The sequence below is a fragment of the Rhinolophus ferrumequinum genome, chromosome 18 (assembly GCF_004115265.2).
Source record: "Rhinolophus ferrumequinum isolate MPI-CBG mRhiFer1 chromosome 18, mRhiFer1_v1.p, whole genome shotgun sequence".
NCBI classification, from domain to species: domain Eukaryota; kingdom Metazoa; phylum Chordata; class Mammalia; order Chiroptera; family Rhinolophidae; genus Rhinolophus; species Rhinolophus ferrumequinum.
In genome coordinates this window covers 47460961-47474216 of record NC_046301.1, presented here as the reverse complement: position 1 = coordinate 47474216, position 13256 = coordinate 47460961, and the positions used below count along the sequence as shown (strand labels likewise).

General features: G+C 39.5%; 2 protein-coding genes across 2 annotated transcripts in view; both read left to right on the top strand.

The window, feature by feature from the left end:
• Positions 1-13256, top strand: part of LOC117037930 (zinc finger protein 333) — a 1118586-nt gene that overhangs the window by 47976 nt on the left and 1057354 nt on the right. The gene's annotated exons all lie outside the window — the stretch shown is intronic.
• The window catches only part of LOC117037928 (adhesion G protein-coupled receptor E2-like), a 38349-nt gene that overhangs the window by 19610 nt on the left and 5483 nt on the right, over positions 1-13256 (top strand). The window contains 4 exon segments of the mRNA XM_033134464.1: positions 10898-10964; positions 11366-11457; positions 12700-12868; positions 12954-13064. Of these exon segments, the coding sequence (XP_032990355.1) occupies positions 10898-10964; positions 11366-11457; positions 12700-12868; positions 12954-13064 (439 nt within the window).

Genomic DNA, 13256 nt, shown 5'->3' with positions numbered 1-13256 from the left:
TGGTCTTTTAGATTTAATTATTTTAAATATTAATTGTATATTATATTAATGACTATTATATTAACAGCTGTGATACGTAATATTAATTGCATTTTATATATTAGTAAATGTATATTAATATGATATTCATTGCATTAATTGAGGGGACTGTTTTAAATCTTCTAGAAAGGAAAATGGAAATAAAGGGATGGCATTGATTGGTGTAACCTACATCCTTCCTAATTAAAAAAAACATGAATATATAGATGATGAAATTATTATGAACAGAGCTAAGATTTAGAAATTATTTTTGATGTGCAATCACTGTTCTAAATATTTTTTTTAAATGAAAGTTTATTGGGGTGACAATTGTTAGTAAATTTACATAGATTTCAGGTGTACAATTCTGTATTACATCATCTATAAATCCCCTTGTGTGTTCACCACCCAGAGTCAGTTCTCCTTCCATCACCATATATTTGATCCCCCTTACCCTCATCTCCCACCCCCCGCCCCCCTTACCCTCTGGTAACCACTAAACTGTTGTCTGTGTCTATGAGTTTTTGTTTCTCATTTGTTTTTCTTTTTTATTTGTTTTTTTTTGGTTTATATATGACATATCAGTGAAATCATATGGTTCTCTGCTTTTTCTGTCTGACTTATTTTTCTTAGCATTATAATCTCAAGATCCATCCATGGTGTCACAAATGATCCTATTTCATCTTTTCTAACTGCCAAATAGTATTCTTTTGTATATATATATACCACAACTTCTTTATCCATTCATCTATCGAAGGACATTTTGCTTGTTTCCATGTCTTGACCACCGTAAATAAAGCTGCAATGAACATTGGAGCACACGTGTCTTTATGGATAAATGTTCTCAAATTTTTGGGGTAGATACCCAGGAGAGGGATTGCTGGGTCATACGGTAATGCTATTTGTAATTTTTGAGGAACCTCCACACAGCCTTCCATAACGGCTGCACCAGTCTGCATTCCCACCAACAGTGTATGAGGGTTCCTTTTTCTCCACAGCCTCTCCAACACTAGTTACTATTTGTCTTGTTGATCATAGCCATTCTACCTGGGGTGAGGTGATATCTCATTGTGGTTTTTCTTTGCATTTCTCTGATGATTAGTGATGTTGAGCATTTTTTCATATGTCTGTTTGCCATTTGTATGTCCTCTTTAGAGAAATGTCTCTTCAGGTCCTCTGCCCATTTTTCAATTGGGTTGTTTGTTTTTTTGTTGTTGAGTTTCATGAGTTCCTTGTATGTTTTGGAGATTAGCCCCTTATCGGAGGCACCGTTTGCAAAAATCTTCTCCCATTCAGTTGTTGCCTCTTTATTTTGTCAATGGTTTCTTTTGCTCTGCAGAAGCTTTTAAGTTTCATATAGTCCCATTCATTTATTTTAGCTTTTACTTCCCTTGCCTTTGGAGTCAAATTCATAAAATGCTCTTTGAACCCAAGGTCCATAAATTTAGTACCTATGTTTTCTTCTATGCAGTTTATTGTGTCAGGTCTTATGCTTAAGTCTTTGATCCATTTTGAATTAATTTTGGTACATGGTGACAGATAGCAGTCCAGTTTCATTCTTTTGCACGTGGCTTTCCAATTCTGCCAGCACCATTTATTGAAGAGGCTGTCTTATCTCCATTGTATATTTTTTGCTTCTTTTTCAAAAATTATCTGTCTATATTTCTGAGTTCTCAATTCTATTCCATTGGTCTACATGTCTGTTTTTCTGCCAATACCATGCTGTTTTGATTATTGTTGCCCTGTAGTACAAGCTAAAGTCAGGGAGTGTGATACCTGCAGCATTGTTCTTTTTTCTTAAGATTGCTTTGGCTATTTGGGGTCTGATGATTTTTTGTTCTATTTCTTTAAAAAATGCCATTGGGATTTTTTTTTAATTTATTGGGATGACAATTGTTAGTAAAATTACATAGATTTCAGGTGTACAATTCTGTATCACATCATCTATAAATTACATTATGTGTTCACCATCCAGAGTCAGTTCTTCTTCCATCACCATATATTTGATCCCCCTGACCCTCATCTCCCACCCCCCAACCCCCTTACCCTCTGGTAACCACTAAATTACGTTCCCCAGATTAATTTTCAAACCCGTGGCCATCTTGTGGTTACTGATTGTTTTCTAATCCCCTCACTTTCCCCCTTATCCCCACCCCCCGCCCATCTAGCAACCCTCAGTTTTTCCTCTTTGTCTCCAAAACTGTTTCTGATTAGTTCATTCACTTATTCTTTTCTTTAGATTCTGCATATAAGTGAGATCATATGGTACTTATCTTTCTCTGTCTGACTTATTTCACTTGACATAATGTTCTCTAGGTCCATCCATGTTGTTGCAAATGGTAAGATTTCTTTCTTCTTTATGGCTGCGTAATACTCCATTGTATAAATGTACCACAGTTTCTTAATCCAGTCATCTACCAATGGGCATTTCGGTTGTTTCCATGTCTCAGCTATTGTGTATAGTGCTGCAATAAACATAGGAGTGCATAAAGATTTTTGAATTGGAGTTTTGGATTTCTCCGGATAGATACCTAGGAGTGGAATTACTGGATCATAGGGTAGTTCCATTTTCAGATTTTTGAGATACCTCCATACTGTTTTCCATAGTGGCTGCACCAATCTGCAATCCCACCAACAGTGCACAAGCGTTCCCTTTTCTCCACATCCGCGCCAGCACTTGTTGTTTGTTGATTTATTGATGATAGCCATTTTGACTGGGGTGAGGTGGTAGGTATCTCATTGTGGTTTTTATTTGCATTTCTCTGATGGTTAGTGAGGTTGAGCATTTCTTCATATGTCTGTTTGCCATCTGTATGTCCTTTTTAGAAAAATGTCTCTTCAAGTCCTCTGCCCATTTTTTAATTGGGTCGTTTGTTTTTTTGGAGTTGAGTTGAGTGAGTTTTTTTTATAGATTTGTGATATTAATCCCTTATCAGATATATCATTGGCAAATATCTTTTCCCATTCAGTAGGATCCCTTTTTGTTTTATTGATGGTTTCCTTTGCTGTGAAAAAACTTTTTAGTTTGATATAATCCCACATGTTTATTTTTTCTCTTGCTTCCCTCGCGCGAGGGGATATATCAGTAAAAATCTTACTCCGGGTAATGTCTGTGAAGTTTCTTCCTATATTTTCTTCTAGGTATTTTATGGTTTCAGATCTTACATTTAAGTCTTTAAGCCATTTTGAATTTATTTTTGCATATGGTGTAAGGAGGTGATCCAGCTTCATTTTTTTGCATGTGTCTGTCCAGGTTTCCCAGCACCATTTATTGAATAGACTGTCTTTACCCCATCGTACATTCTTGCTTCCATTGTCATAGATTAAATGGCCATATAGGCATGGATTTATTTCTGGACTCTCTATTCTGTTCCATTGATCTATGTGTCTGTTTTTATGCCAGTACCATGCTGTTTTGATTACTGTAGCCTTGTAGTATAATTTGAAGTCAGGTATTGTTATACCTCCCACTTTGTTCTTATTTCTCAAGATTGCTGAGGCTATACGGGGTCTTTTATGGTCTCATATAAATTTTAGGATTATATGTTCTATTTCTGTGAAAAACGTCTTTGGTAGTTTGATAGGAATTGCGTTGAATATGTATATTGCCTTAGGCAGTATGGACATTTTAACTATATTAATTCTTCCTATCCATGAACATGATATGTGTTTCCATCTATTTATATCTTCTTTCATTCCTTTCTTCAGTGTCTTATAATTTTCTGAGTACAGATCTTTTACTTCTTTGGTTAAATTTATTCCCAGGTATTTTGCCATTGGGATTTTGATGGGTATTGCATTAAATCTGTATATTGCTTTGGGTAATATGGCCATTTTAACTATGTTGATTCTTCTAATCCATGAGTATGGAATGTCTTTCCATTTCTTTGTGTCTTCTTCAATTTCTTTTAAAAATGTCTTATAGTTTTCAGCATATAGGTCTTTCACATCCTTGGTTAAGTTTATTCCTAGGTATTTTATTCTTTTTGCTGCACTTGCAAAAGGAATTGTTCTTTTTATTTCCTTTTCTGAGATTTCATTGTTAGTATATAGGAATGCAATGGACTTTTGTATGTTGATTTTGTAGCCAGCAACTTTACTGTATTCGTTGATTGTTTCTAATAGCTTTTTGGTGGAGTCTTTAGGGTTTTCTATATATAGCGTCATGTCATCTGCAAAGAGTGACAGTTTAACTTCTTCATTCCCAATTTGGATGCCTTTTATTTCTTTCTGTTGCCTGATGGCTCTGGCGAGGACTTCCAACATTATGTTGAAAAGCAGAGGTGATAGGGGATAGCCCTGTCGTGTTCCTGAACATAGAGCAAAGGGCTTCAGTTTTTCACCGTTAATTATGAGATTAGCTGAGGGTTTGTCATATATGGCCTTTATTATGTTAAGGTATTTTCCTTCTGTACCTATTTTATTAAGTGTTTTAATCATTAATGGATGTTGTATCTTGTCAAATGCTTTTTCTGAATCAATTGATATAATCATATGATATTTGTCCTTTATTTTGTTTATGTGATGTATCACATTGATGGATTTGCATATTTGAACCATCCTTGTGCCCCTGAAATGAACCCCACTTGGTCGTGATGAATAATGTTTTTAATGCATTGTTCCATTCGATTTGCTAGAATTTTGTTTAGGATTTTTGTATCTGTATTCATCAGAGATATTGGTCTCTAGTTCTATTTTTTTGTGTTGTCCTTACCAGGTTTTGGTATCAGGGTAATGTTGGCCTCATAAAATGAATTAGGAAGTACTGTCTCTTCTTCAATTTTTTGGAAGAATTTGAGCAGGATTGGTATTAAATCTTCTTTGAAGGTTTGGTAGAATTCACTAGTGAAGCCATCTGGTCTAGGACTTTTGCTTTTGGGAAGGTTTTGGATGACTGATTCAATTTCGTTACTGGTGATCGGTCTGTTTAGATTTTCCAGTTCTTCATGGTTCAGCCTAGAAGGCTATATGTTTCTAATAACTTGTCCATTTCTTCTAGGTTATTGCATTTGGTGGCATATAGTCTTTCATAGTATTCTTGGATGATCCTTTGTATTTCTGTGGCATCCGTGATAACTTCCCCTTTTTCATTTCTGATTTTGTTTATTAGTGTCTTCTCTCTTTTTATCTTAGTGATCCTAGCCAAGGGTTTATCAATTTTGTTAATCTTTCAAAGAACCAGCTCTTTGTTACATTAATTTTTTCTATTGTCTTTTTGTTCTTTATTTCATTTAGTTCTGCTCTGATTTTTATTATTTCCTTTCTTCTGCTGACTTTGGGTCTCACTTGTTCTTCTTTTTCTAGTTCTTTAAGGTGTAACATGAGGTTATTTATTTGGGATTTGTCTTGTTTTTTGAGATAGGCCTGTAATGATATAAATTTCTCTCTTAAAACTGCTTTCGCTGCAACCCCCAAATTTTGGTAGGATGTATTTTCATTTTCATTTGTTTCTATGTATCTTTTGATCTCTCCTCTGATTTCTTCTTTGACTGGTCGTTCTTTAAAAGTATGTTGTTTAATCTCCATGTATTTGTGTTATTCCCTGCTTTCATTTTTTCAGTTGATATCCAATTTCAAAGCCTTGTGATCAGAGAATATGCTGGGTATGATTTCAATTTTCTTAAATTTGCTGAGGTTAGTTTTATGTCCCAATATATGGTCTATCCTGGAGAATGTTCCATGTACACTAAAAAAAAATGTATAGTCTAATGTTTTAGGATGAAGTGCTCTATAAATGTCAATTATGTCCATTTCATCTAATGTGTCATTTAGGGCTGCTATTTCATCATTTATTTTCTGTTTGGATGATCTATCCATAGTTTTTAATGTTGTATTTAGGTCCCCTAGTATAATTGTGTTTTGGTCAATTTCTCCCTTTAGTTCTGTTAGTAGTTGCTTGGTATATTTCAGTGCTCCCTGATTGGGGGGCATAAATATTGATGACTGTTATGTCTTCTTGTTGTATAGTCCCTTTTACCATTATGAAATGTCCATCTTTGTCTCTTATTACCTTTTTCACCCTGAAGTCTGTTTCTTCTGATATCAGTATAGCTACACCTGATTTTTCTCTGGATACCATTTGCTTGGAGTGTCAATTTCCACCCTTTTACTTTGAGTCTATGCTTGTCCTTGTAGCTGAGATGCATCTCTTAGAGACAGCATATGGTTGGGTTTAGTTTTTTTGATCTAATCTGCTACTCTGTGCCTTTTTATTGGTGAGTTCAGTCCATTTACATTTAGGGTGATTATTGATATGTGAGGATTTCGTATCATTCCATCTTTAGTTTTCTGGTAAGACTGTGTCTCCATTGTTTCTTTGCCTTATTGTTGTTGTCTTTTATTTCTGTGTGGTGATATTCTATGATTTTCCCCTCTGTTTCTTCTTTTATTACAGTATATATTTCAGTTCTGGATTTTTTTTGAGTGGTTACCCTTAAGTTTATGTAAAAGAAAGTTTGATATTTAGAGTATTCCATTTTCTTCAGCATGCCTACTTTCTCCATTCACATATTCCGGTTCAGGCCTTTACTCTCCCCCTTTTTATGTTTTGGTTGCCACAAATTGCCCCTCTTGGTGGTAGAATAGCCTCCTTTAGTATTTCTTGTAATGCAGGTCGTGTATTAGAAAATTCCCTCAGCTTCTGTATGTCTGGAAAGGTCTTATTCCTCCTTCATATCTAAAGAATATCTTTGCTGGGTATACTATTCTTGACTCATACTTTCTCTCTTTCAATAGTTTGAATATTTGGTTCCACTCCTTCCTGGCTTGTAGAATTTCTGCTGAAAAATCTGATGATGAGCTAATGGGCTTTCCTTTGTAGGTTACCATCTTCTTTTCTCTGGCTGCCTTGAGGATTCTTTCTTTGTCGTTGATTTTTGATAGCTTCAATACAATGTGCCTTGGAGAAGGGCTGTTGGTGTTGAGGTAATTAGGTGTTTTATTTGCTTCTTGGATTTGAGGATCCAGTTTTTTCCACAAGTTTGGGAAGTTCTCATCAACTATTTGTTTGAATATATTCTCTGTTCCCTTCTCTCTTTCTTCTCCTTCTGGTATGCCCATTATTCTTATATGATGGAGTCAGAAAGTTGTTGTAGAGTTCTTTCATTTCTTTTAAGTCTCAAATCTGTTTCTTCTTCCATCCATGTCATTGCCAGGTTTCTATCTTTTTTTTTTTTTTTTTTAAGATTTTTTCATTGGAGAAGGGGAACAGGACTTTTATTGGGGAATAGTGTGTACTTCCAGGACTTTTTTTTTTTTTTTTCCAAGTCAAGTTGTTGTCCTTTCAATCTTAGTTGTGGAGGGTGCTGTTCAGCTTCAAGTTGTCCTTTCAGTCTTAGTTGTGGAGGGCGCAGCTCAGCTCCAGGTCCAGTTGCCATTGCTAGTTGCAGGGGGCGCTGCCCACCATCCCTTGCAGGACTCGAGGAATCAAACTGGCAACCTTGTGGTTGAGAAGACGCACTCCAACCAACTGAGCCATTCGGGAGCTCAGCGGCAGCTCAGCCGTGTTCAATCTTAGTTGCAGGGGGTGCTGCACACCATCCCTTGTGGGACTCGAGGAATTGAACTGGCAACCTTATGGTTGAGAGCCCGCGCTCCAACCAACTGAGCCATTTGGGAGGCAGCTCAGCTCAAGGTGCCATGTTCAATCTTAGTTGCAGGGGGCAGAGCCCACCATCCTTTGCGGGACTGGAGGAATTGAACTGGCAACCTTGTGGTTGAGAGCCCACTGGCCCATGTGGGAATCGAACCAGCAGCCTTTGGAGTTGGGAGCATGGAGCTCTAACCTCCTGAGCCACCGGGACGCCTGCTAGGTTTCTATCTTTGATGTCACTGATTCTTTCCTCCATCTGGTCAACTCTACTACTGTTGAGCCAGTTGTAAGCTGGCTATTTCATTCTTAATTTCTTCTATTGAGTTCTTAATCTCCAGAAATTCTATTTGGTTCTTTTTTAAAATTTCAATGTCTTTGGTAAAATGTTCATGTTGTTTTTTGATTATGTTTCTGAGTTCATTAAGCTGCCTTTCTGTGTTTTCTTGCATCTCGTTGAGTTTTTTCAGAACTGCAATCTTGAATTCTCTGTCATTTAAGTCACATATTTCCATATCTTTAAGTTCATTTTCTGGAGACTTTTCACTTTCTTTCTGAGCTGTCTTGTTGCCTTGGTTATTCATGGCAATTAATGATCTATTATTTCTCTTCCTAGACATCTACAGGAGTGGGTTCTGCAACAGGTTGATAGGAAGACGTCTTTCTTTTGTTTTCCAGTATGTCTTGGTAGAATGTTTCATTTTCTCTCCAACTGCAGCCTTTTTCTCTCTCTCACACTGTAGTGTCATGTTTTTTCTGCACTATTCCAGCTTCTCACACAATGGGGGGGATTCCCTGGAAGGCGGTCTTCTCCTCTTTTAACAGTTTGCCTGGGTCATAGGGCACCATGTCCGTGTGGGGATGTGGAGAGCTTTTGAAGTTCCAAAGGTCTTACTGCACCAGATTCAGAGCCCATGTGTTTCAGCAACTCTGTTTACTTCTGCAGGGACCTGCCCAGATAGGTGAGGACAGGGGAGGGGTGGGTTGTGAGATATGCCTCAGAGCAATGATGGCAACCACCACCACAGCCAGTCCTGCTTCCACAGCTCCCTCCCCTTTGCCCGAATTAGTTGGGCTGCGAATCTGTGTCTGTGGACCACAGTTCTCAGAACTGCAAATATTCTGTACTTTTCATCTGACACTGCTACTGTTCTGCTTCTAGCACTGGGCAGGGCTGGATGGGGCGAACTCTGGGAGAGTAGGGAGGTGGCGGCTAGTCTCTGTGCCTAAGGCTTCCGTTCTCTGTGGCAGTGAAGGCTTAAACCACCATTTTCAGCCTTTTCCCCTCAGTCTTTGCTCCAAGGTCTCTGCTGTGAGCGTTGGGTTCAGTCGTGTTATATGCTGTCCCCTCAGCCCTGTGGGCCATAAATGGAGCCCTAGCAGTCTGAGTTCTTTCTTCTCCCGCAACTGTGGTAGTTCCAGGATGCAGCGAGCTCGGAGCACTGAGCTAGGTCTGCGTCCTGCACCTGCACGGCCCCGTCGCTGCATTTCTCCCTTCCCTCCTCCCCTGCATGCGCAATTTGCCCACCTTTAAGTGAATTCTGTAGTGAGCCTCTTCGTCTTGCCTGTCTGCTGTGCAGGCAGTCCTTTGTGGAGTTATAGTTGTTCCATTTGTTGTAAATTCCACGGGAGATTTCCAGAGGCTCACCTCACACCGCCGTTTTGATGACATCTATCTGTTCTAAAGATTTTCATGTATCAGCTCAAATCATCTTCCCAACAACTTTATGAGGTAGAAACTAGAAAATGGGAGTTTTACAGATGAGGAAACTAAAGCACAGATCACACAGCTGGTTGGTGGCAGAGCTGGGATTAAATCCACAGTCTGATGTTCACAACATTCTCCTATGCTGATAAAATTATTTCTCACCTGCATCGATTGAGCCCTGGCCAGCTGGCTTACCTAGGTTGCTTGGCATAATATCAGCAACTTTATCTGTAAGAAGCCACATAGTAAATATTGCAGTTTGTGGACCCTATGGTCTTGTTACAACTGTTCCCCTTGTCCTTGTAGCACAGAAGCAGCCACAGACAATGTGGAAGGGAATGAGTGTGACCGTGTTCCAGTAACACTCATTTACAGAATCAGGTGGTGGCCCCACTTGGCCCCCACACTGCTATTTACCACATTCCTTTAGTAGCTTTCTCTGAATTTTCTGGTGGATTTATCTAACTCTCTCCATGGACCTCACACCGATTACCTTGCTCACAATTCCTCTCACTTGGGATTCTGTCATTTCTATCAGAGTGGCCTTGAGGTAGACTCTATCTCCTTAAGTCTCAGGTGCCTGACTTGTGGTCATTTGAGTCCCTATGTTATCAAGAGAAAGGGATTATGTAATGCACATGAACCCTGCCTTAAAACTGTTTCAGGTTACTGTTTCTTTTGGTCTGTTTTTATTATGCTCTTGTGTCTCCCAATATTTTTCACCTTCTCTACACCTGCTCATCCTTCATATGTCAGCATAAACACAATCGGTTCCCTCAGGGAACTCTTCCCAACTATCTGAACTTCTTATACCCTAGACTAGGCTATGGATCCAGCCACATGTTCTCATAGTTCATTATATTTGATCATAAAACCCATCACCTTGATTGTTTCTATTGTCTAGTTAGTGAATCTGAGATTTCCCTGGGACTGAAACCTGAGATTTCCCTGAATCTGAGATTTCCCTGGGACTGAAGCCTATCTTAATCGAAATTAAGTTTTCAGTCCAAACACAAATCCTGATACAGAGGAGACACTTGATATTTGTCCAATAAACCATAAATTAATTTATAGATTCTTGTTTTTTCCTTTTTAAAAAAAATATATATATTTTTTTGGCCGGCATATCTGGGGGCCAAGGCTTAAGAGAGTTTTTAAAAATGAATTTATCTTTTTAAAAACCACTTTATTAAGGTGAGACTGACATGTAAAAAGTTGTACATATTTAATATATACAATCTGATGAGTTTGGTGATAAATAAACACCTGTGAAACCATCACCACCGTCAAGGGCATAAGCAAAGAGTCAATTATGAAAAAAAAAGAGTCAATTATGAAAGATAAATAAGTAGGGCAATCTATAGAGTATAGTACCTATAACTAACAATATTGTATTGTATAGTTGTAATTTGCTAAGAGAGTAGATCTTAGGTTAAATGTTCTTACAAAAAAAAACAATAATAATAACGTTAATAATAAAGGAGGGAGGAAGAAACTATGGGAAATGAGGTATAAGTTTATTTATCAATTCTTTATCCACAAAGGCAAATACATTCTTCAGTTTCTTTCCATCTCTCTGTTAGATGCTGGCTCCATACACACAAAGGATTTATATGGACCTTCCTTGGCCCTGTCTGCACCATCTTCTCTGTGAGTAATGGGTGACATCAGAGCATCCTTCCTGCCCAGCTTGGGGTCAGTCAAAGAGCAGGTGTATCAGGAGGGTTACAGGCAGGGAGAGCAATCGTTCCAGTCTGCCAAGGACTGAGGAGGCTCCCAGGAGGGACAATTTACTTTTAAATGAGGACTGAAGAGGTTTCCTGAGATGTTGGATTTTCAGTGTTAAACTTGGTAATTCCCAGGCAAACTGGGATGAGTTGGTCACCCAGTTACAGGATAGGAATGTGCCTGGGTTACTGGATGTTTGGTCTGTTTTCCTATGACTGCTATGAAATACAAAACTTCTTACCGGCTGGGTTAGGTGCTGGATGAGCTAGGACGAAGGTTTACGATGTGGAATGTACTCAATAAGCCTTGTGGGGTTTCTGCAGATTAATTTGGCTTTCTTTCTGATGACCTTCTGGATTCTGAAAAACAAGCTCTCCTCACTCAACAGCGATGTGTCCACCCTCCAGAATACGAGGTGAGATGGATCCGAGGGGCACAGCACCCCATACAAAGCAAGGTCCAAGAGCAAGGCCACATGGTTCCAAGCTCCCGATGTCCTTTCACAGGGATTCTGAGGGGGCTGGAGGAGAGAGGTGCAGCCACCCTCCCTGGAAACCAGCTCAGATACTGTGGTTGGCTGCTGACACCCATTTTGTTCCTGCATAACCCCAGCATGAAACCACCTCAGCTTCAGGAAGCATTGACTTTGTCCTGATAAAGAGAAATTACTTCCATGGCCCCAAGAAGAAGATCTTAAAAACATTTTCATCTTTGTAACATGTTAGGAAATCACACCAGTGTTCCCAGAACCCAGCGCGCTCATTCACGCTCACACCCTCATCGACGTTCTTCCCTCTGCCCTCTCCACTCCTCCACCTGGTGGAATCAGGTACCTTATCCAGGTATCACATCTCCTAATACACTAGGGACATCCTTTGCTTCCCTCAGCTTTTCACAGAATGAATGGCCTCTGTTTTGGGCAAAGCATGCCCTGGGGCAGTTCATAGAGAGTGAGAAGTTGGGGACAATACTGGATGGGACCCAGGCAGAGGTACCTCACAAATGTTATAAGTGACCATTTGCTTTAGTCTCTCCACTGGGCTGTGAGGTCTATGAAAACAGAAATCTTGTCTTTGTTACCGTGTTTCCCCGAAAATAAGTCCTAGCCAGACAATCAGCTCTAATGCGTCCTTTGGAGCAAAAATTAATATAAGACCTGGTATTATGTTATTATTATTATTATTATTATTATTATTATTATTATTATTATTATTATTATTATATTATGTTGTAAAGACCTGGTGTTGTATTATAGTAAAATAAGACTGGGTCTTATATTAATTTTTGCTCCAAAGACGCATTAGTGCTGATTGTCTGGCTAGGTCTTATTATCGAGGAAACACGGTATTTTTAATACCCAGGACCCAGCACAGTCAGGTACACAGATTGTCCTCAGAAATGTCAGTTGAATGAAATTAGGGACATTCACGAAATATCATGATAGTTTTGAAACCCACATTGTGGAGTGTCACTACCATCCTCAGTCCAAGTCAAAATGCCATCATGGACCCAATCAGCCTTCTGTTGAGGGAATCATTGAGAGTAAAGACCAAAGTTGATCACTACTCAGTCAGAGGAATCCATCGAGTGGAGATGGAAATGGCTTTGATTCTGTTGTTCTCTGTCTGCCATGGGCCTCCCTTCTCCTCCTGCCCAGGATGCTGACATTTAAAGCGACAGCTCAGCTCTTCATCTTGGGCTGCACCTGGTGTCTGGGCATCCTGCAGGTGGGCCCAGCTGCCCGCGCCATGGCCTACCTCTTCACCATCATCAACAGCCTGCAGGGCGTCTTCATCTTCCTGGTGTACTGTGTCCTCAGCCAGCAGGTACCACTGTCCGACTCCCACTCAGGACTCTTTCCCTCCTCACTCCTCTCTGTGAGCTGACTCAGAGCGTGCTTTGCCTCTGCAGGTCCGGGAGCAATACAGGAAATGGTTGAAAGCAGTCAAGAAAACCAAAGCCGAGTCTGAGAAGTACACCCTTTCCAGCAGGGCCACGTCTGATGACTCCCACCCTAGCATGGTAAGATCACGCATAGCTCCCAGAGCATTGCACTCACTGATCCACTCAGTAGCTCATTCCGATCACACCGGACAACCTGGGTATATTGTTGGTGATGCCCACTGGATTGACTTCTGGACTAAATCTGGGCGTTTCCCTGTCATGAAAGGAGGTCTTGCCTACTTTCATTCACTGTGTTTCTATGCTCACCTT